Source organism: Poromitra crassiceps (assembly GCF_964638095.1).
Source record: "Poromitra crassiceps genome assembly, chromosome: 20".
Taxonomy (NCBI): Eukaryota; Metazoa; Chordata; class Actinopteri; order Beryciformes; family Melamphaidae; genus Poromitra; species Poromitra crassiceps.
Window position 1 is genome coordinate 12,808,220 of NC_139637.1, and position 23,802 is coordinate 12,832,021.

The 23,802-nt window shown below is 44.3% G+C and overlaps 1 protein-coding gene across 1 annotated transcript in view; it reads left to right on the forward strand.

Annotated features, from left to right (window-relative positions):
• prkcz (protein kinase C, zeta) overlaps positions 1 to 23,802 on the forward strand; it is a gene marked incomplete at both ends in the record, with an annotated part of 175,600 nt that overhangs the window by 94,049 nt on the left and 57,749 nt on the right. Inside the window, one exon of the mRNA XM_083656393.1 lies at positions 7,740 to 7,825. Coding sequence (XP_083512519.1) covers positions 7,740 to 7,825 — 86 coding nt within the window. The remainder of the gene's footprint in view (positions 1 to 7,739; positions 7,826 to 23,802) is intronic.

The window sequence follows — 23,802 nt, forward strand, 5'->3', positions numbered from 1 at the left end:
TAACGTTAGCTAGATATATAACGCTATTAGCTGGTAGATCATATGAGTATGCTTTGAGTCTGCCTCATCTCAAAGAGGTAACCTAGGTAAACAGAACTGCGTTTGTTTTCTGTCTACGTCCGAATCTGTGCAGCATGCAATACTGTTTAACGTTGTATAACGTTAACTTATGCTACTCTAGTCTAACGTCCTCCTGTAATGACAAATGGACATGTAGCTAGCGTTAATGTCATGCTATGCAATTAGCGTTACGTTAGAAAATAAGATTACCTCGATTTTGTGGAAGATGCAAGCGGCAGGCTGGTGACGCAGTGCGAGGTCTGGAGGAAATAATACTCTGGTTTTTCTTCGGGCTATTGTATTCACTGTGACAGCAATGGAGCAAGGCTAGCAATAGCAACTAACGTTAACAACATTTGTTAGCCAAGCTAACGGCTAGCAGGGAAAATAACATGAACAAGATGGATGCCGTGGCGGAGGAAACCCTTCCCCGAGTCCCGTCCACGCTCACGCCCTTTCCTGTTTTCCCGGCTCCAGGTTTGAACAGATTTCCCACAATGCAACAGGAAAATCCATTCATCCAATCAAACGAAATCAAACAATATCGGGAAGTGAGCTTCATTTTGCCGTGTCAAAAACATATAGCTAAGGTGGTCCAGATATTATGTACAGTCTATGGTTGTGATGGTAGCACATTGGACTGAAGTGCTATCTAACTTGATGTGTCCAGTGTTGTATGTGTTGTGATGGTAGCACATTGGACTGAAGTGTTATCTAACTTGATGTGTCCAGTGTTGTATGTGTTGTGATGGTAGCACATTGGACTGAAGTGCTATCTAACTTGATGTGTCCAGTGTTGTATGTGTTGTGATGGTAGCACATTGGACTGAAGTGCTATCTAACTTGATGTGTCCAGTGTTGTATGTGTTGTGATGGTAGCACATTGGACTGAAGTGCTATCTAACTTGATGTGTCCAGTGTTGTATGTGTTGTGATGGTAGCACATTGGACTGAAGTGTTATCTAACTTGATGTGTCCAGTGTTGTATGTGTTGTGATGGTAGCACATTGGACTGAAGTGCTATCTAACTTGATGTGTCCAGTGCTGTATGTGTTGTGATGGTAGCACATTGGACTGAAGTGCTATCTAACTTGATGTGTCCAGTGCTGTATGTGTTGTGATGGTAGCACATTGGACTGAAGTGCTACCTAACTTGATGTGTCCAGTGCTGTATGTGTTGTGATGGTAGCACATTGGACTGAAGTGTTATCTAACTTGATGTGTCCAGTGCTGTATGTGTTGTGATGGTAGCACATTGGACTGAAGTGTTATCTAACTTGATGTGTCCAGTGCTGTATGTGTTGTGATGGTAGCACATTGGACTGAAGTGTTATCTAACTTGATGTGTCCAGTGCTGTATGTGTTGTGATGGTAGCACATTGGACTGAAGTGCTATCTAACTTGATGTGTCCAGTGTTGTATGTGTTGTGATGGTAGCACATTGGACTGAAGTGCTATCTAACTTGATGTGTCCAGTGTTGTATGTGTTGTGATGGTAGCACATTGGACTGAAGTGTTATCTAACTTGATGTGTCCAGTGTTTTATGTGTTGTGATGGTAGCACATTGGACTGAAGTGTTATCTAACTTGATGTGTCCAGTGCTGTATGTGTTGTGATGGTAGCACATTGGACTGAAGTGTTATCTAACTTGATGTCCAGTGTTGTATGTGTTGTGATGGTAGCACATTGGACTGAAGTGTTATCTAACTTGATGTCCAGTGCTGTATGTGTTGTGATGGTAGCACATTGGACTGAAGTGTTATCTAACTTGATGTGTCCAGTGTTGTATGTGTTGTGATGGTAGCACATTGGACTGAAGTGCTATCTAACTTGATGTGTCCAGTGTTGTATGTGTTGTGATGGTAGCACATTGGACTGAAGTGTTATCTAACTTGATGTGTCCAGTGTTGTATGTGTTGTGATGGTAGCACATTGGACTGAAGTGTTATCTAACTTGATGTCCAGTGTTGTATGTGTTGTGATGGTAGCACATTGGACTGAAGTGCTATCTAACTTGATGTCCAGTGTTGTATGTGTTGTGATGGTAGCACATTGGACTGAAGTGTTATCTAACTTGATGTGTCCAGTGCTGTATGTGTTGTGATGGTAACACATTGGACTGAAGTGTTATCTAACTTGATGTGTCCAGTGCTGTATGTGTTGTGATGGTAGCACATTGGACTGAAGTGTTATCTAACTTGATGTGTCCAGTGCTGTATGTGTTGTGATGGTAGCACATTGGACTGAAGTGTTATCTAACTTGATGTGTCCAGTGCTGTATGTGTTGTGATGGTAGCACATTGGACTGAAGTAGGGATGCACGATAATTATCGACCCGATAAATTATCGGCCAATATGGCCATTTGCGTTATTATTTATTATTCCGATAATGGCCTTTTTCCGATAAATTATCCGATAATAATCCTGCTTTATTTTTTGCCTCGGAAGCGGAGCTTTTGTTGTCGCACATTCGTGACATCACAGCTGCGACGCAAACATGGCTGCTGCCAGTGTGTTGCTGTTTTTCAGTTTCAGAATTATCAAGCTACTGTAATTTGCAATCCATGTCCCACACAGGTTCCGAGAGGAGGGGAAACCTCTAAGCTGGCATTACGTTAAACCAAAGCTGGCGATGATGCAGCGGATATGTTTGTTGTTATTGTTAGCGAGTTTTGTTAGCGAGTTAGCATTAGCTCATCGTGCGGCCTACCCTGCAGGCTCGTCCGCTTGGCAGACAAAATGCTTGTGACATTTACAGTCTGGCTTGTGATCAAACAGCCCCGCAAAAGCACTTAATACACAGAGCTTGCGTAAATTTATAGAAACTAATGGAAACCCCTTTACCCGAAATGAAACATCCAGGGATTGTGTATTTAACTCGCAACCACTCGCTAACGTTAAGCTAACCGCGCTAGTTAGCGTTAGCTGCTGGACCATAGTGCTGGACAGAGCCATCTAACAGCTAATAATGAAAACAAAGGCGCAGTCGCGCACATTAGGCTACATAAAAAGCATCAGTCAGTCAACATAGGGTTCTTTTCTTTAATCTGGTGGCAGCATTTTTCAGTAAAAAGTGAAACCACACAGATGGTTTATAGTGGCTGCCCCATTCATTGGGCCCAGGCTACAATTCACTGAGAACTGGAACCCATGCAAAATTTGAACAGATCAGTATGACAATAAGAGTCTAAATTACTATGCCTTTTGTCATTGTGTTTTATCTGCAGACTAAGCAGCTTGGCTTTCCGTTCTATAAAAGCCTTTATTTTTGTATTGACTATAATTGAGTGATACACTTTATTAAAACAATCATATTATATCAGAAGTTTTCTTTGTTTTGCGTTCACAGTGATGTTAGTTAGATTTGGTTAGGTCAGAGCTATGCTCACTACATCCATACATCTACCCTAACCCTTTTTTAACCCCAGGTGTGCATAAAATACAGGTTAAAAACTAATATATATATATATATTTTTTTATTATAATAATTATCGGTTATATCGTATCGGTTATCGGCCAAGAAGAATATATTTATCGGTTATCGTATCGGCTCTAAAAATCCATATCGTGCATCCCTAGACTGAAGTGTTATCTAACTTGATGTGTCCAGTGTTGTATGTGTTGTGATGGTAGCACATTGGACTGAAGTGCTATCTAACTTGATGTGTCCAGTGTTGTATGTGTTGTGATGGTAGCACATTGGACTGAAGTGCTATCTAACTTGATGTGTCCAGTGCTGTATGTGTTGTGATGGTAGCACATTGGACTGAAGTGCTATCTAACTTGATGTGTCCAGTGCTGTATGTGTTGTGATGGTAGCACATTGGACTGAAGTGCTATCTAACTTGATGTGTCCAGTGTTGTATGTGTTGTGATGGTAGCACATTGGACTGAAGTGCTATCTAACTTGATGTGTCCAGTGTTGTATGTGTTGTGATGGTAGCACATTGGACTGAAGTGCTATCTAACTTGATGTCCAGTGCTGTATGTGTTGTGATGGTAGCACATTGGACTGAAGTGCTATCTAACTTGATGTCCAGTGTTGTATGTGTTGTGATGGTAGCACATTGGACTGAAGTGCTATCTAACTTGATGTGTCCAGTGTTGTATGTGTTGTGATGGTAGCACATTGGACTGAAGTGCTATCTAACTTGATGTGTCCAGTGTTGTATGTGTTGTGATGGTAGCACATTGGACTGAAGTGCTATCTAACTTGATGTCCAGTGCTGTATGTGTTGTGATGGTAGCACATTGGACTGAAGTGCTATCTAACTTGATGTGTCCAGTGTTGTATGTGTTGTGATGGTAGCACATTGGACTGAAGTGCTATCTAACTTGATGTGTCCAGTGTTGTATGTGTTGTGATGGTAGCACATTGGACTGAAGTGTTATCTAACTTGATGTGTCCAGTGTTGTATGTGTTGTGATGGTAGCACATTGGACTGAAGTGTTATCTAACTTGATGTGTCCAGTGTTGTATGTGTTGTGATGGTAGCACATTGGACTGAAGTGCTATCTAACTTGATGTGTCCAGTGTTGTATGTGTTGTGATGGTAGCACATTGGACTGAAGTGTTATCTAACTTGATGTGTCCAGTGTTGTATGTGTTGTGATGGTAGCACATTGGACTGAAGTGTTATCTAACTTGATGTGTCCAGTGTTGTATGTGTTGTGATGGTAGCACATTGGACTGAAGTGTTATCTAACTTGATGTGTCCAGTGTAGTATGTGTTGTGATGGTAGCACATTGGACTGAAGTGTTATCTAACTTGATGTGTCCAGTGCTGTATGTGTTGTGATGGTAGCACATTGGACTGAAGTGTTATCTAACTTGATGTGTCCAGTGTTGTATGTGTTGTGATGGTAGCACATTGGACTGAAGTGCTATCTAACTTGATGTGTCCAGTGTAGGGGTGCACCGATCGATCGACACGCAATCTGTATCGGCCGATTTGGACCTCAAATATGTGATCTGCTGTTTCCGATATTCCTTTAATGTTGCCGATCGCATAGCCGATCATGCTGCACGTGAGAAACATGAGGCAGCCCATTTTCATGTCTTCAATGTCTATCGTTTAACTTTCATATTGTGCTCTAACGTTTATATCATTGTGTTGCAAAGCACACGCTTTGCTTTCGTCAGTGTACTCACCTCCATGCACACACCGCACCAGACTGTCAACACACCCCTTGCGTCTTTGAATCACACAAATCAGCTGGTGATTAGAGCAGCCTCAGCAGAGAGAAGTTACCTCCAGTCCTCCCGCCTACCGAGGCATTTGCATGCTGTTAAGTCCGTGTGTATTAAAGTCCCAGATTGACACGGTGGTACTGTGGTAGTCGGGGTAGTGCACGCGCACACACAGACAATTTCCACGCAAGCATTGATGTTCCCGCGGGCACTTTGAAGGAAGCGAAAGTGTGCGGCTGAGTATGTGGATGTGCGCTCCGTTCAGACGGACTTTCTTCCTTTCTTTAGACATCAGTTCTAATCCCCTTCTTCCATGTGTGCGTATATGACCAACCAGTAAGTCATTATTATGTTAATATTCCTGTATTGCATTCCCTTTTGGTTTTAGATCGATCTACCTGCAATCATTGCAATAACGTTTGTTTAGGCGTGCACTTGCGGTTTGATTGTCTGTTGCGCTAATTAATGCCACTACTCAGATGGAGTTTAGCTCGTGTGTAGCTTGTGATTCTGTTGTTTCTCCCGTCATGTAACCCTGTCACCATTATGTAGATCGCACTCATAGTGCTGCTAATTATAACACTGTAACTCGGCCTCGATGGGCGGGTCGTTTTGATGTTCGTTCGATGCGGATCCCAATGTATGACGGTTATTGTGCATAACCCCGGTTCTATGAGTGGGAGCTCTTTGGCTTTAGTCATGGTTCAAGACTGGTGTTTAAGAGTAACTGACTTACAGTTTACCTAATTATCATTTATATATTATTAGTTGTTAATTATCACTATAATTGGCCTATATAACAGCAAGCTTGGTTACTGACCTGTTTGTATATTTTATTGCCTCCTTTTTCCAGACCACACACAATCCTACTATTCCTGTCATAATGCTGTAAAGAGCCTATACTGCTGTACTGTACTGAAGAGAACTGACAACTAAACGGTTGAACTCCCATCTGTCTCCTGCCTCGTGTTTTTACGGACACCCCAGGGCGTATATATATATATATCGGTGATCGGTAATCGGTGATCGGTCGATGATCGGTTGGGCAGATATTTCTCATAGGTGATCGGCAATCGGTGATCGGTGGCAAAAAACGTGATCGGTGCACCCCTAGTCCAGTGTTGTATGTGTTGTGATGGTAGCACATTGGACTGAAGTGTTATCTAACTTGATGTGTCCAGTGCTGTATGTGTTGTGATGGTAGCACATTGGACTGAAGTGCTATCTAACTTGATTCCCTGGAAACAAAACATCCCGCCGCTAATAGAAATTAATTGGTTGCCTTTAATCATATCTGACACGGTGGTAATCATTCATTCGCCTCTGATTCATCTCCCTTGTTGAAGGATGATTTCATACCCTGAATTTGAATCAGGATGAAATCAATCCGATATGCTCTTCTGTACAAGACACTCTAACTGGCTTTATTACGATGGCGATTGGTGAAAGTCACTTTTAAAAGCAACAAGTCCTCTACTTCTTTGCTATGCCAGCAGGAGCAACCCTTTTTGTGGCAGTGGTGTTTTGCTGAATGTGGAAGTATTGTATTATTCATGAACCCTTAACCAATGAGCACTGATTTAGCCACAATGCTAACCTGGACATGCACAAGCATGGATTCTCAGGGGGGAAAACGGCAGTAAATCATCTCGACATTTATTCTTACACTGACGTGCTGTTTTCATTTTAGATTGCACTTTTTGGATGGTTGTGCCGGTTGATGTGTAAGAATAATCCCACTTAAGCTTATCATATTTCCCTTCCTTCATAAAGATTAATCACACAAAAGTAGAGAGTGGAAGTAGAGAGTAGGTCGCTTTTCCCCCCCGCAAACAGTTGACATTTTGCAAATAAACATTTCACATCCATGTGAAAGTGAAGTATTATGGACAGATCCTAAGCACACCGCTCGCTCGCCTGTTCTTTCATAATGCCCGGCGGGTTTATTAATAGCCGTTTACATCATCCTAGTTATAAATAGCTCACACCTTCATGGTCTCATCTGAATACAACGCGCACTACGGAGTGCTAATAAGTCCACGCGTCACCCGGGAGAAGAGAGGAAATGGAGAGATGGCGGCTCGGAGCCAGGCAAGGAGGAAGGAGAGGGCGAAAGAAGAGAAGGGGAGGGGTGTGTGTGTGTGTGTGTGTGAGAGAGAGAGAGAGAGAGAGAGAGAGAGAGAGAGAGAGAGAGAGAGAGAGAGAGAGAGAGAGAGAGAGAGAGAGAGAGAGAGTGTTTATGTAGCAGAGAAACCCGACAGTTGTCAAGGGAGAGAGAGAGAGTGTGAAGCTTAAAGGGCCTTCACCACTCTCCTGCTGTCACTCTATATCCCTCTCCCTCCCTCTCTCTCTCTCTCTCTCCCTCCCTCTCTCTCTCTCTGTTTAGCATACAGTGCCTCTACCCCCTTCTTCCCCTCCATCGCTTCATACTTCCTCCAGCCCTCGTCGCCATGCTGCTGCTCTACAACTGTCTCCTCTCTCTCCTAGAGTCCATCTACCGCCGCGGGGCCAGAAGATGGAGGAAGCTCTACCGAGTCAACGGACACCTCTTCCAGGCCAAGCGCTTTAACAGGGTGAGTGTCCTCCTCACATCGCTCTGGGAGTCATCCCAACTGGGGGGAAGCCATGAGTAATAGACTGATTAGTTCATAATAGGTTTTTGAAGCAATCTGCAGGCTCTGATCTACAGCAGAAGCAGTTCAGGAACGAAGGAAGTTAGATGGTCTCATGGAGAGCATGGTGCTAGGGGGTTCATGAAGTAACATTTTGAGATTTCAGTGTTTGGACTCTACTTTTGAGTAGAGATGGAAGTTTTTCAAGATTGATGTTGTATTATCCAAAAGATTTTTTAAGAGCTTTTAATTCTACCCAGAATTGGATTCAAGACCAGTTTAAACACCAAAAAGGAGAAACAAACCTGGCGAAACATAGCAAATGGATGTTCTTAAGCCATGATTGAACAGTATTGAAGCAAAGCGACCCCGGGAAGTTAAGGTAAAATAGAGAAGCGCATGAGTCCGGAAGTACAGTAGCGCTTGGGTTCGTCAGGGGTAAAGTGAATGAGGTTTTAGAATGGGGGTTTCACTTAAATGCATAAAATAAGGTCTGTGGTTAACATAGGTTTATGGGAGCGTGGATTTGGCTGCAGCAGGTTAATCTTCACAAACCTGAATCACTTTTATGACTTTTGGAATGTAAATGCGTTTTTTTTAACGAGTTTTTTAGAAAACGCTTCAAAAGGCATGTTAAGTGATTAACATTCGTGAACATTATCCTGCTGAACCCACATTTGCATTCCCATAAACTTTTATTAACCACAGACCTTATTTTATGCATTTAAGTGAAATCCCCATTCTAAAACCCCATAGACCTTTTTCCCTGATGAACCAAAATGGCGGCCATTTCTGGTTAAAGGAGAATTTCGTGTTTTTTTTAACCTGGACCCCTCTCCTCACATTAATTATGATCTGACGACTCACCCAGTGATCTCCGCAGCGTTTCTGGCGTTTTCACTTGGGCCCCCTCGGAGCTCCATTTTACGACTGGCTTGGACGCTATTGATCTCAAAACAACGCAAGGACGGCCAGAAACGCTGCGGAGATCACTGGGTGAGTCGTCAGATCATAATTCATGTGAGGAGAGGGGTCCAGGTTAAAAAAAAACGAAATTCTCCTTTAAGCCTACAAAAATATTTGATTAAATTACCGTAATTGATTAATCCAAGTGATCCTTTCAACATTCATTTCAACAAAGAAGACTCTTTAAACAAGAATCCCCTCCCCTTTATTATTTAAGAGACTGGGAATATGCTCATGTTGTCAGTGTCACTACACAGTATGTGCTCCTAAAAATACACAAAGCATGAGGGTGCTTTTGCTCTACTGTCTGGATTCTTCCATAATCACAAAATAAAATAAATAATCATAGTGCAGCTGAATTGTAATATGACAGGTAATCAAGTCACTGCTACAGCTAAGCTAGCAGGATATCCATGCATAATGCATAGTGTCCTAGTTATGGCTTGTTTGGCAGTTGTGTAATTCCAGCTACACACACGCGCGCACACACACACACACACACACACACACACACACACACACACAGTACACACACCTGAGCTGTGCTATTAGGTCATTAGTTTAATTGTCTCAGCCCAGCTTGTTTGAACCAGCATGTCAGAGAGTCGTCTTTAGCAGAGCCCCGTAGATAGAAGAGTCGCGACATCTCCGTTCACTCCAATGGACCAGTTTTTTTTACTCTCAAGAGTTCCAGGAAGTAAGCTCCTGAATTAAGCAGCACCGTCGAGTTGCAGCAAAATGGACAGTTTGTGTTGTACTTTGAATTTTTTTTTTTTTTTTTTTTAAGAATCAAATTGTACATTATCAGCTTTTTATTTTAGCATTCAAAAGTAGCGCGAGACCCCTTCCTGGCTGTTCATTGGCTAATGAGTCACGCATTTTGGTCGTCCGCGGACGCCTCTCTCTCCCTCTAAATTGCTCTGCTCTTTAGCACAGGTATATATCCTGCATTGACTTTGTTCTTATGCCATAATGCACAAAGGCCACTCTGGAAGGCAGGAGAAAGACCTTAATGTTATTTCAATCAGCTCTTAAGTGGCTCTTACCTCTGAAAGGGAGCTGGAAGACAGCTCCTATATATTGCTGCGTCAAGAACACAGAGCCAAGGTGAAACCAGGGGGCCCTTTGTGTTGTTAGCTGTCCTGTGATGATAAATATTCCCCTTCCGTCCCTCTTTGCTATGAGCCAGATTGGATCAGAACGTCTTGTCCCCTTTTCAAAAGGCCAGACCTGCACCTAAATTAGATCCCTGCTCGTAATCAGGTTCTCTCATTGTGGTCGACATTTCTTTTTCAAGACGGGCATGAAAACAAGACACGAAGATGGCAAAGAAATAAAAGCCAGTATCTTACGTACCACATGCGTACGTTGTTGGCGTCCGGGGGAGTGCCGCGGTAGATTCTATGCCTATATACCAACACGAGGGTCGCAGGTTCGAGCCCCGCGTTTTACCTCCGGCTTGGTCGGGCGTCCATACAGGCACAATTGGCCGTGTCTGCGCCGGGTGTCTGCGCTAGTGCCTCCCCTCTGTCGGTCGGGGCGCCTGTTCGGGGGGAGGGGAACTGGGGGGAAATTGTGTGATCCTCCCACGGGCTACTGTACGTCCTGCCGGTGCCACTGTGGACAGAAGCGGCTGGCGACCTCACGTGTATCGGAGGAAGCATGTAGCTAGTCTACAACTCTCCCCAGATCAGCAGAGGGGGTGGAGCAGCGCCTGGGACAGCAGGGGGAACATTGGTACAATTAGGGAGAAAACTTGACTTGACAATTAAAACATGATAAAAAAAAACATATATGTACATTGTAATAAGCAATCACAAGATTGTACGTATGGTTTTTTTGTGTCCGAAAAAGTGATATATATATATATATATATATATATGTATAACTTTAGAATAATTGCAGGGGGTTCTCATACAAAGTCCATTTGGAAAGTGCAAAGTCCCAGAAAAGAATGTAGTTAAGCATCCTGTGTGGGAGCATAATTACTAGATGTAAACAGCCAGTAGAGTTGTGGGGTACAAGGCTTCAGAACTAGAGATCTGTAGATCAGGGATCAACTTGCTTTGCCTGGAGGCCATGACAGGAGGTCAGGGGCCAGTAATATATATATTAATATATATATATATATATATATATATATATATATATATATATATATATATATATATATATATATATTACACATTTTTCAGTAGCAGATTATATGTTTTTGGGGTGCCAGCCAGAGTTTAGTCTGAAAATTTCAACATTTAAGATTAAATAAAATAAATCCACTGTATTGGAGGTACAATGAAAACCAATCACAAAAAAAAAAATTGGCTATACTGTAGGTGCCTGGGCAGCGGGCAGGCAGCGATATTTGACAATTTAGCTGGAGCTCAGTCAAACTTGATTTAATGTTGGTTTTCTTTTTGAATGATAAAATAGTCAGCTCTCTGCACCCTATCGCGGGCCGCAAGTTGTGTATCACTGCTGCTGTAGATATGCATCTTCAATATTGACTTGTGTCACTTGCGCTGTTGTACTGGTTAAAGAGATTGGTTGGTCTGAGGAGGGAAGGCCTCCCGTGGGTGCTCCGGTCCTGACGTCTAGACCAGACAGAGGACGAGCTGAGTGCGCCAACTCAGCACTCCGCTGTGGTCGAAACATCCATTACTCCACATGTTCGCTGCTATCGATGTGCTGTTAGCGGTTAGCGGCTGGAGCCTGGCTTATTCCATACAAACCTGGCACAGTTGGCACGCCCTGCTAAAGTAGTAGGCTATCGTAGTACTAAAGTGTTCCTCTTGCCCTAATTCTTTCGCCAAGGCCAGGTAGTGTGAGGGCCTGCGTCCAGTATGTGCATCTTCTTTATGTCATTTCTGAGGATGGGACGAAATCTCACAATTCACTCATTACTGTCTGTGCCATCATCAGTGATTTATGACATCAGCTGTGTGACATCACTATAGTGAGGGGTGGTCCCCGAACACCACGTACGGAGGGGGGGCTTCACGATCTGATATACTGTAATACAGTGGTCCTCACACTTTTTCACATCCTTTTTCCCTAACCTGACACAAATTAGACCACGGACCCCCATTTGATAAGGTTTTGACTGAGGGTCCCCCCATCTGATAAGATTTTTTTTTGCTTTTAGATGTTTTATTACAGATAAAACCTGCGACCAAAATAGTCATACATATCAGATGGGGGACCCTGGGACAAAGTCTTATCAAACAGGGGTTCCTGGTCTACTTTGTGCCAGTTTAGGCGTGAAGAAGTTTGAGAAGCACTGCACTAGGCGTTTGTGCTGTTAACCAGTTTGGTTTTGGACTGGGATTTCTCTGTGACTGTTGTTGCTATGCCAGTTTTCCAGGCATCTGGTTGGTTCACCGTGTTGTCCTCCGCATATAAATAAGCCAAGGAGAAATAGGTCAGGTTTCTCCTCCCTCCATCCATCCCTCTCTCCTTCCTCTGTCTCCCTCTATATGTCCCCTCCCTACTTCCCCTCCCTACCCATGATCCCTCTCTCCTCTCCCTCTCCTGCTCTGTCTCCTCCTGACATGATCCCTCTCTCCTCTCCCTCTCCTGCTCTGTCTCCTCCTGACATGGTCCCTCTCTCCTCTCCCTCTCCTGCTCTGTCTCCTCCTGACATGGTCCCTCTCTCCTCTCTCCCTCTCCTGCTCTGTCTCCTCCTGACATGGTCCCTCTCTCCTCCCTCCCTCTCCTGCTCTGTCTCCTCCTGACATGGTCCCTCTCTCCTCTCCCTCTCCTGCTCTGTCTCCTCCTGACATGGTCCCTCTCTCCTCCCTCCCTCTCATGCTCTGTCTCCTCCTGACATTGTCCCTCTCTCCTCTCCCTCTCATGCTCTGTCTCCTCCTGACATGATCCCTCTCTCCTCTCCCTCTCCTGCTCTGTCTCCTCCTGACATGATCCCTCTCTCCTCTCCCTCTCCTGCTCTGTCTCCTCCTGACATGGTCCCTCTCTCCTCTCCCTCTCCTGCTCTGTCTCCTCCTGACATGGTCCCTCTCTCCTCTCCCTCTCCTGCTCTGTCTCCTCCTGACATGGTCCCTCTCTCCTCTTCCTCTCCTGCTCTGTCTCCTCCTGACATTGTCCCTCTCTCCTCTCCCTCTCCTGCTCTGTCTCCTCCTGACATGATCCCTCTCTCCTCTCCCTCTCCTGCTCTGTCTCCTCCTGACATGATCCCTCTCTCCTCTCCCTCTCCTGCTCTGTCTCCTCCTGACATGATCCCTCTCTCCTCTCCCTCTCCTGCTCTGTCTCCTCCTGACATGATCCCTCTCTCCTCTCCCTCTCCTGCTCTGTCTCCTCCTGACATGGTCCCTCTCTCCTCTCTCCTCTCCTGCTCTGTCTCCTCCTGACATGATCCCTCTCTCCTCTCCCTCTCCTGCTCTGTCTCATCCTGACATGGTCCCTCTCTCCTCTCCCTCTCCTGCTCTGTCTCCTCCTGACATGATCCCTCTCTCCTCTCCCTCTCCTGCTCTGTCTCATCCTGACATGATCCCTCTCTCCTCTCCCTCTCCTGCTCTGTCTCCTCCTGACATGATCCCTCTCTCCTCTCCCTCTCCTGCTCTGTCTCATCCTGACATGGTCCCTCTCTCCTCTCCTGCTCTGTCTCCTCCTGACATGATCCCTCTCTCCTCTCCCTCTCCTGCTCTGTCTCCTCCTGACATGGTCCCTCTCTCCTCTCCCTCTCCTGCTCTGTCTCCTCCTGACATTGTCCCGCTCTCCTCTCCCTCTCCTGCTCTGTCTCCTCCTGACATGGTCCCTCTCTCCTCTCCCTCTCCTGCTCTGTCTCCTCCTGACATTGTCCCGCTCTCCTCTCCCTCTCCTGCTCTGTCTCCTCCTGACATGGTCCCTCTCTCCTCTCCCTCTCCTGCTCTGTCTCCTCCTGACATGGTCCCTCTCTCCTCTCCCTCTCCTGCTCTGTCTCCTCCTGACATTGTCCCACTCTCCTCTCCCTCTCCTGCTCTGTCTCCTCCTGACATGATCCCTCTCTCCTCTCCTGCTCTGTCTCCTCCTGACATGGTCCCTCTCTCCTCTCCCTCTCCTGCTCTGTCTCCTCCTGACATGGTCCCTCTCTCCTCTCCCTCTCCTGCTCTGTCTCCTCCTGACATGGTCCCTCTCTCCTCTCCCTCTCCTGCTCTGTCTCCTCCTGACATGGTCCCTCTCTCCTCTCCCTCTCCTGCTCTGTCTCCTCCTGACATGGTCCCGCTCTCCTCTCCCTCTCCTGCTCTGTCTCCTCCTGACATGGTCCCTCTCTCCTCTCCTGCTCTGTCTCCTGACATGATCCCTCTCTCCTCTCCCTCTCCTGCTCTCTCTCCTCCTGACATGATCCCTCTCCCTCTCCTGCTCTCTCCTCCTGACATGGTCCCTCTCTCCTCTCCTGCTCTGTCTCCTCCTGACATGGTCCCTCTCTCCTCTCCCTCTCCATCCTGCTCTGTCTCCTCCTGACATGGCCCCTCTCTCCTCTCCCTCTCCTGCTCTCTCTCCTCCTGAGATGATCCCTCTCCCTCTCCTGCTCTGTCTCCTCCTGACAAGGTCCCTCTCTCCTCCTGACATGGTCCCTCTCTCCTCTCCTGCTCTCTCCTCCTGACACGATCCCTCTCTCCTCTCCCCCCCTCCTGCTCTGTCTCCTCCTGACAAGGTCCCTCTCCCTCTCCTGCTCTCTCCTCCTGACACGATCCCTCTCTCCTCTCCCCCCCTCCTGCTCTGTCTCCTCCTGACAAGGTCCCTCTCCCTCTCCTGCTCTCTCCTCCTGACATGGTCCCTCTCTCCTCTCCCCCCCTCCTGCTCTGTCTTCTCCTGACATGGCGGTGGAGAAAGCTGCTTTGTGAGTCCCTCCCATCAGAGATAATGGGCTCTCTTTTAGCTCCTCTCTTCCACGTGATGAGGCAGGAGTCGCTCGTTCCTGTCGCCTGCTCCTCCCCCGAGGCGCTCCATTAGGGGGATGACTGACACCGGACGTCCCGCCGCACCAAAATATAGACCCCCTCCCCCCAAAAAAAACACTAAAACGTCACGTTGGTATAAGTGCTCTGGGGGCGGGTGATTTTCCTATCATTTCCAGACCTATCAAGCTTATTTCATGATTTTTTTAACCCCCTCAGCCCCCCCCCCCCCAATTATCTCACTGGGCTGACAGATGATCTTGCTGGTTTCATTTATTTTTTATTTTTTAAGTGTGGTCGGGGGGAGTGAAATTTGTTAGACTGTCACAAGACTGATTTACATTGTTAGTCCCCCTGCCAGAAGGTACAGGCCTTGTGTCCTGATAGGGAAAAAGTAACATGGTGCAAATATACAGGATTAAAATAACATCTTATCTCTAAAGACAAGTGCAGCAAGGGAAAGAGAGCTAGCTAATACACAAGTATACAATCAGAATAACTATACTCTTAAAAAAGTTTAAGATCTACATACAGTACAGAGATTTAAACAACAAATATGAGAAGAAAGAAATGTACAGCATACTACCCACATATGAACCGGTCCGGATCATTAAAGACCACACTACTGTGTGCATGTAAAACAAACTCATTAGGTCTTCAGTGCAGAGTATGAACCAGTCCAGATCATTAAAGACCACACTACTGTGTGTATGTAAAACAAACTCATTAGGTCTTCAGTGCAGAGTATGAACCAGTCCAGATCATTAAAGAACCACACTACTGTGTGCATGTAAAACAAACTCATTAGGTCTTCAGTGCAGAGTATGAACCAGTCCAGATCATTGAAGAACCACACTACTGTGAGCATGTAAAACAAACTCATTAGGTCTTCAGTGCAGAGTATGAACCAGTCCAGATCATTAAAGAACCACACTACTGTGAGCATGTAAAACAAACTCATTAGCTCTTCAGTGCAGAGTATGAACCAGTACAGATCATTAAAGGGGGACTAACCCTCTAGATATGTATTAGAACAGTGATTTGAAAATACCTATGGAAAAAACCAAGAAATGACATATGCTCTTGTCTATACTGGACTCTTTGGCTGTGTTGAAGTCCAGATTTTTTTTCGGAAATCGACGCCATTACAGTTTGCCTATTGCCTCAAAAATAATTTATTTGAGAGGGGCCATATCTGTATAAATATCAACAATTAGCCAACGCTGGTGGCCTGTATGGAAAGAGCTTTGCTCAAAATGGTTGAAAGTTATATCAATTTGGTAATTCAGTGGCGAACTAGAAATTTAATTATTTTTCTGCATGTAACTCTATGGCAGTGTGTTAAACTACGTTACGAGAGCAAAGTGGCATGGGCTCGTTACAGCAGCACACCGCACAATACGACAAACCCCCCGTTCTGGGGTAACACAATGCGAGATTTCTCTACGTCATTCCCTCGTCCAAGTTGCCATATAGTCCCTTTTTCATTTTAGTTTGGGGGCTTTTCGTGATTCTTGTTAAAAGTTGTGCAAAAGTTTTTTCCTCTCAGCGCAGTGCAGGCTGCCTGCGCCTCCTCCCTCCTGCCAGACCCCGGCTGGCGAAACAGCCTGCTGCATGCATGGGGCGCTTGTAACCTCACGGAGCAACAAACAAACAGACAGAAATAGCTGGTGTGCGATTTAGAGAATACAGTCTGAGATTGGGTACAGGATTGAGGGAATCCCGCATCTGTTTGCGAAGGTGCGACTGGACAGGACGCTTTTCACAGACAGGCACAGTAGTCGGAGCGAGGCGAGTGTCTCTCAGGGCAGAGCTGCAGATCTCTCCTCCTCCGCGCATTCAGTCTGTCCAAAATCATTACCGATATAATCTCAGTAGGAGGGATGCAGGGAAATATGATAGTAGCCGATGTGTTTAGAGAAGCTTTGTCACGTTGTCACGTCGTAGTATAGCGTTATATTTTACATGTGCGCTAAACTGCGACCATATTTGTTTGCGGAAATATCAGACTGCTCTCTCTGCTGCTCTCAGAGCACAGAGAGCCCAGCTGCTGCTGGCCTGCTGCGCGCGCCCGCGGAGCTTGGGGCTCGTCCATGTAACAGTACGACTCTCGCCTGCCTGGGCTGGAGACAGTGCTTGCAACTCGGACTGATAATATAAACATCATCATTCGAGCTTATCCAGGTAAGATATCAATAAAGTAATGACACATTCAGCGGGAAACTAACTATAATTAAGACATGTGCCAACTTTGACGACGTTTGGTTCAGTATTTTAAGAGCAAACTTCAATAAGAATAAGCTTGGAGTTCTGAGGAGCTGAAAGGGTACAGGGGGGGTAGGGGAGTAATTATCTTGAAATCCCATAGTCTTTGGGAACACTGTGACGTCAGTGTGTTCCTAATCTCCCATTCATTTGAGGAAAAAAAAAAAAAGCAGTCTTTGACCCTTAGAGGGCGCTTATGCCAGATATGCTGCTGAAAAATGATACAAATGGTAAAATGGCAACAGTTTGGTGTCAAATGTGGAAATTCTGACCAGAATTCTTCACACATCACCCCCAAAGTCATATATATTGGTTAAAAGCTGAAAAAAAGTGTTTTGGAGGTTAGTTCTCCTTTAAAGAACCACACTACTGTGTGCATGTAAAACAAACTCATTAGCTCTTCAGTGCAGAGTATGAACCAGTCCAGATCATTAAAGAACCACACTACTGTGTGCATGTAAAACAAACTCATTAGCTCTTCAGTGCAGAGTATGAACCAGTCCAGATCATTAAAGAACCACACTACTGTGTGCATGTAAAACAAACTCATTAGGTCTTCAGTGCAGAGTATGAACCAGTCCAGATCATTACTGTGTGCATGTAAAACAAACTCATTAGCAGTGTTGGGCAAGTTACTTTCAAGATGTAATATATTACATATCACTAGTTACTTTCATTTGAAAGTAATACGTTACTTTACAATATTACTTTGTGTGTAGAGTAACTTGTTACTTATTACACTACTTTTGCATTACTTTTACCAAAACAACAGCAGCAGCAGAATGACAGACGAACCATCCCGAAAAATAATTTCAACCCCCTTGAAGTCAGTGTAAACAATCCACAATTCTAAATGTTATCCTTTTCCTTTGTTATTGTCATCTATAGTGGTTATTTGCATAAAAACACACAGTTTGATTAGGAAATGATTGTATCTTTTTTAACACATTGAGTGCCAGCGACGCCATATGGCGTCATTAGAAATTTACCGTAGGCTGCCAGCGACGCCAAATGGCGTCAGTAACTCCAAATTGTTTTTTTGACGGGGGGGGGTGTCGATCTAAGCTTCTTACATCGCCTCTTACAATATTGTAGCTATTGGAGGTCTATAACCTATTTTACAAACCCATTAGGTGGCGACAGCACTCTCCTGATAAGAGAAAGTGGAGCCAAACACACAGAAGAAGTCGCTGGGGAAAAAGGAAATCGCATCGCATCCGTCCGTATGCATCGACATGCATGAAGCCAAACGCCAGCTGTGCCCGCAGCAGCTGCATCCGCTGTCACAACTGAGCACCTCCGTGTTCGCTGCGACAGCACAACCGCATAATCAGCCTTATTATTCTCAACTGGAAGCATGGAGCCCGTGACAAACACACGCGGAACCAAAAAGCTGGATGTCGCGCACTATGTGTGCACAGCAAACTCAGCAGAGAGCCACTAGACACACCCAGGAGGAGGCGTGTGCAGTTGAGGGGGGGGGGGGGGGGGGCACGCAGAGCACGCAGAGCAGCATACACTTCACCCAGACAGACCCAGACATCAGAAAATTAGCTTCAGAGTCAGTGATGTGCTTGAAATGTTTAATTTCACAAAAGGCTCATTATCTCAGCTCGTAGAAAAAAAGGGCTGTTTTTGGTTCAATCAAGCTATCTTCTCCGGCTCATAACTAAAGAACGGAAAATGGGATCAATAAACTTTTTTTTGCAGGTGATAGAAGAGAGTCTCATCGTTATTTGTGCGTGTTCAGTGTTTACATAGTAATTATTAAAGAAATTATATGACTGTTTTAAAATGCATTGCGGCCTATGTGGCACAGCAAGCAACCTTTTGCCCAAGGGCCGTGGCACTCAAAGTGTTAAATATGTGCTTTGCTTTGATTTAATAAAATGTAACTCAATTTGTAACTTGAGTTACTTGACAAAGTAACTGGTATAATATTACTGAAATCCTATAAGTAATAAGTTATATTACTGAGTTACTGCTAAAAGTAATATATTACATGTAATATGTTACTTTTGTAATGAGTTACCCCCAACACTGCTCATTAGGTCTTCAGTGCAGAGTATGAACCGGTCCGCTTTGCAGCTCATGGGCAGACTCTGCAGTTGTATTCTACATGTTATGACCAATTTTGTGAGAGATGCAAGTCTCTCTTAATCTGCACCAGCTCCTGCAAGTCTCTCTTAATCTGCACCAGCTCCTGCAAGTCTCTCTTAATCTGCACCAGCTCCTGCAAGTCTCTCTTAATCTGCACCAGCTCCTGGCCCTGAGGCTCGCTCTGTGATTTCTGCGTCAGCGGTGAATCAGACAACTCATCATTTCTCAGCATATTAGCCGAGTCGCTTTCCCGGCACGCCTCTGACCCGCTGCGCTGAGGGGAGGACTCGCCGATCGATAAAAGCCTCTCTCATCGTTTGATCCCCCGGCTCAAAGCTCTGCTGCGTGACTCCTGGACCTCCAGATGAGCCTCCACACGAGGAAGGCAGCTGATGAGCCACTCCACACGAGGAAGGCAGCTGGGAAATGATGCGGTGTTCAGCAGCAGCATTGGCTTCGGTGTGGAGGAGAGACTGTGCACTTCAGTTTGACAGTTTCCCTGAGTCATACTGTACCATGATGAGAGCCAGGGTGTAGGTAGTGGGCATCTGGGTAGTGTAGAGGTCAAAACACTCACCCACCACCACCGTCTGGGTTCAATTCCCGGCAGCGGTACCTCAGGCATGGTCAGATGCTCCTACAGAGACAATTGGCCGTCTCTGATGGTGGGGGTATGAGCCCTGGGTGCTGCACTAGAACCTCCTCTGGTCGGGTCGGGTAAGGTCACCTGTTTGTGGCGGGAGGGGAACTTGGGGGAATAGCGTGATGTGCGGCCACGTGCTGCTTCCTGCTGGTGGTGGAACTCCTCGCTGTCAGGTGATTAGAAGCGGCTGGTGACTGCCAGTGTTGGGGGTAACTCATAACAAAAGTAACATATTACATGTAATATATTACTTTTAGCAGTAACCTAGTAATATAACTTATTACTTATAGGATTTCAGTAATATTATACCAGTTACTTTGGCAAGTAACTCAAGTTACAAATTGAATTACATTTTTTAAAATCAAAGCACATATTTAAATAAAGATACAATCATTTCCTAATCAAACTGTGTGTTTTTATGGAAATAACCACTATAGATGACAATAACAAAGGAAAAGAATAACATTTAGAATTTTGGATTGTTTACACTGACTTCAAGGCGGTTGAAATTATTTTCCGGAATGGTTCCGGGGCGGTGATGTCATTCTGCTACTGCTGTTGTTTTGGTGAAAGTAATGCAAAAGTACCGTAGTGTAATAAGTAACAAGTTACTCTACACAGAAAGTAATATTGTAAAGTAACTTATTACTTTCAATTGGAAGTAACTAGTAATATGTAGTATATTACATTTTGAAAGTAACTTGCCCAACACTGGTGACTGCACGTATCGGACAAATCATATGTTAGCCTACAACCCCAGATCGGCAGAAGGGGGAAAGCAACGATTGGGACAGCAGGGAGAATTGGCCAAGTACAATAGACCCATGATTGGAAGTTGGAATCCCTCATTACTGTTCTGCTTGCACCTGTGTTTACCCTGCCTTTTCCACACAAAATGGCCCCCGTGAAAACGGTCTATTGGGGATAAAATGGGAGAAAACCCCTAAAAAAAGGAGGACAGGAGCCGTGTTCAGAATGGTTCACTCATTCAAACGAGTTTCGGAAACTACCTCACTCTTCTTCTCCTTCCGTAAACATGACAGCATTGCATTGTGGTATATAGGAGAACATGTAGGGTACATTCACTGTTCACTAGAAATTGCAGTGCATTATGGGTATTTTATAGTGGACTATATATAGTGAATCAAATTAACAGTTGAGAATTCGGACACTAGTACAAAATGGCCAACACACTATATAGTCCACTATTGGACCGGTTTGGAACTGGGCTATTGTGTAATTCCTGTTCATCCTATAGCTGACTGACTGTCCAGTTTTTGGTGCGAGGTTTTCCTCTGTGAGGACAGAGATGTATTTTGCTGCAGAAGAAGCTGGTAGTGGTGAAACTGGTACATCAGTCCCGCTGGTTTCTCACGCGTCTGCGTTGCTCATGTGAACGTGAATAATTCAAGAGAGCTGAACAGAGCAAACGAAAGCCCTGAGCTCCGGCAGACTTTGTTGGGATGACATGAGCCCTAACATCTCAGCGAGCTGTGGGAGCTGTCAGGCTGTGTGTCAAGGCCAGGGCGTCTCTCTGAGCATCACACTCATGCTGCTTTGACTCAGAGCCAGCAGTGCATCCCGTTCATGTAGTTGAAATGGGCGTTGGGTCCACGCTAGGGATGTTCATCAATTATCGAAAATCGATAATTGATCGTTAAGGAATTGAATCGATCATGTGGAATTTTTATTGATTATTATTATTATTATTATTTATTTTTTTATTTTTTTATTTTTTTTGGACTAGGTTTGGGTGGAATTCGTTCCTCCTCGCCCCACTCCATTGCACAGCCGACTAACGTGAGCTTCATATAGTCTCTAGTTTTCTGGCTGGGCACGGGCCTTTGTGCCAACAAAACTGCTTTAAACATGGGGAATTCACACCGGCATGCGCCGGGGCAGCAGAGTGTTGGAGAGGAGACACATTGAAATAAAGAGTTCATTGAGGAGAACACGTTGTCTTTCGTATTTTCTGCCATAGGCATTCATTTTGTTAAAAAAAAATATATATATATATATATATATATATATATATATATATATATATATATATATATATATATATATATACAGTATATATATATATATATATATATATATATATATATATATATTATTATTATTATTATTATTATTATTATTATTAATATGATCGATAATTGATCGTTAATTTTCCCGATTTTCGATTATGGAAATTTTTCAAAATGAACATCCCTAGTCCACGCCGCTCGCTTCCCCGTAGCAGCAATCCTCCCCTCGCTCAGCAGCACAGGCTGGTTAGCAGCTTTATGGGGCCCAGTAAAGGTCAGTGGTGGGTGTGCAGCAGAACATTAGCCGTGTTTTGGCAGAAGACTGGGAGACTTCTGCCCGGGGGCCTGTCACTGAATACTGACTGATGGAGGTGGATCTCTAATACCTCAGTATGCCAACTGAGAAGGAATAGGAGCTGAACTTTTAGCAGACAGTTCAGCTTTGAAGTATAGGTGGCTTTCAGGTGACCTCACTCCCTCTGGTGACCATAGTAGAGGTCCACAGCTCTGGGGCAACAGTGTCTGTCAACACTTAGGTTGTGTTTCTTTTCTCTTTTTTATACTTGGCCAATCTATCCCCATGCTGCCCTATTATAGACGCTTCTCACGGGGGCCATTTTGTGTCAAAAAGGCAGGGTAAACACAGGTGCAAGCAAAACACTAATGAGGGTTTCAAACTTCCATGATTGGAATTTGGAAACCCTCGTTAGTGTTTTGCTTGCACCTGTGTTTACCCTGCCTTTTCAACACAAAATGGCCCCCGTGAAAAGGGTCTATAGACCAAAATCACCGTGACGTCACTATGTAAACAACATTACTTTCGCGTACCACTTCAGGAAGGCGGCAGGTTTAAATTTGCGTGTTGTCAAATAAATGCTGTCAAACCATCTCGTTGTTTTCGGCCGACTACTTTCAATTTAAATGTTCAAACGGTTGGTAAACATTAGGGGTGTCACAATATATCGTCCCACGAAATTTCGCGATAGTAAAACGTCACGATATGTATCGTTGAGATGAAATCTCATATCGCGATTTTTTTTTTTTTTTTTTTTTTTTATTATTATTATTATTTTTTCAAAAATAGACTAAGAAACGTCTTTGTTTGTTGAAGTTCAATGTGTGGAAAGTAGTTCAGTTGAACAAGTCTCTGAAGAGACACATGAGAAGTTATACAGGAGAGAAACCATTCAATTGAGTTTCTGACAAAACTGTTTACTTGACAGGAAAAACTGAAGATGCATAAAAAATAGACTAAGAAAAGTCTTGTTGTTTGAGTTTGACGAAAAACTGAAGATGCATAATGAGAATTTATACTGCTGAGAAACCTTTTAGTTCAAAGTAAATCTAAGTGACGGTGTAACTCATTCTATTTCAAGATAAGCCTTATCTCCAATCTCATGTTTTTTCTAGTTGTTATTGTAATAACAATTTCCCACAACAGCATGTTTTGTATTTGTGCATTTCAAATAAAATACTACTTTTCCAGTCATATATTGTCATTATTCAAGTTTAAAAAAATATTGTTAAAATCGTATCGTATCGTATCGTATCGTTATCGTGAACCCAGTATCGTGATACGTATCGTATCGTGAACTGAGTGTATCGTGACACCCCTAGTAAACATGCTTGTCCGACGTATCTAGCCTTTCTTCTGTGTTTGTTTTATGTAGTGTTAGCTAGCTAATAACGTTTGTTTACAACGGTCAAACTCGCTGTTTTTTTTTGCAGACTCGTTAACTAGCTACAGAGCTAACGTTACAGACAGAGCTACTGACGCCACATGAATTAAATTTACGTAGTTATTTGCTGGCTTCCATTATTTGCACGCAGCCAATTCTCCAACAGCCCTCCATGACGGCACCAGCTGTGGTTGCTAGGAGATGATTTCTTTTACACAATTTTCAAAGTAGTACCCTACACGCTCAAAGTAAACTCTCGCTTAAATATGTCCTTCTTATTCCATGACTTACTTATCAGTACTTCTGTCTGCAACGTCTGACCCGAACTTGAGAGCGGCGCGAGAGTGGATGTTTTGTAAGA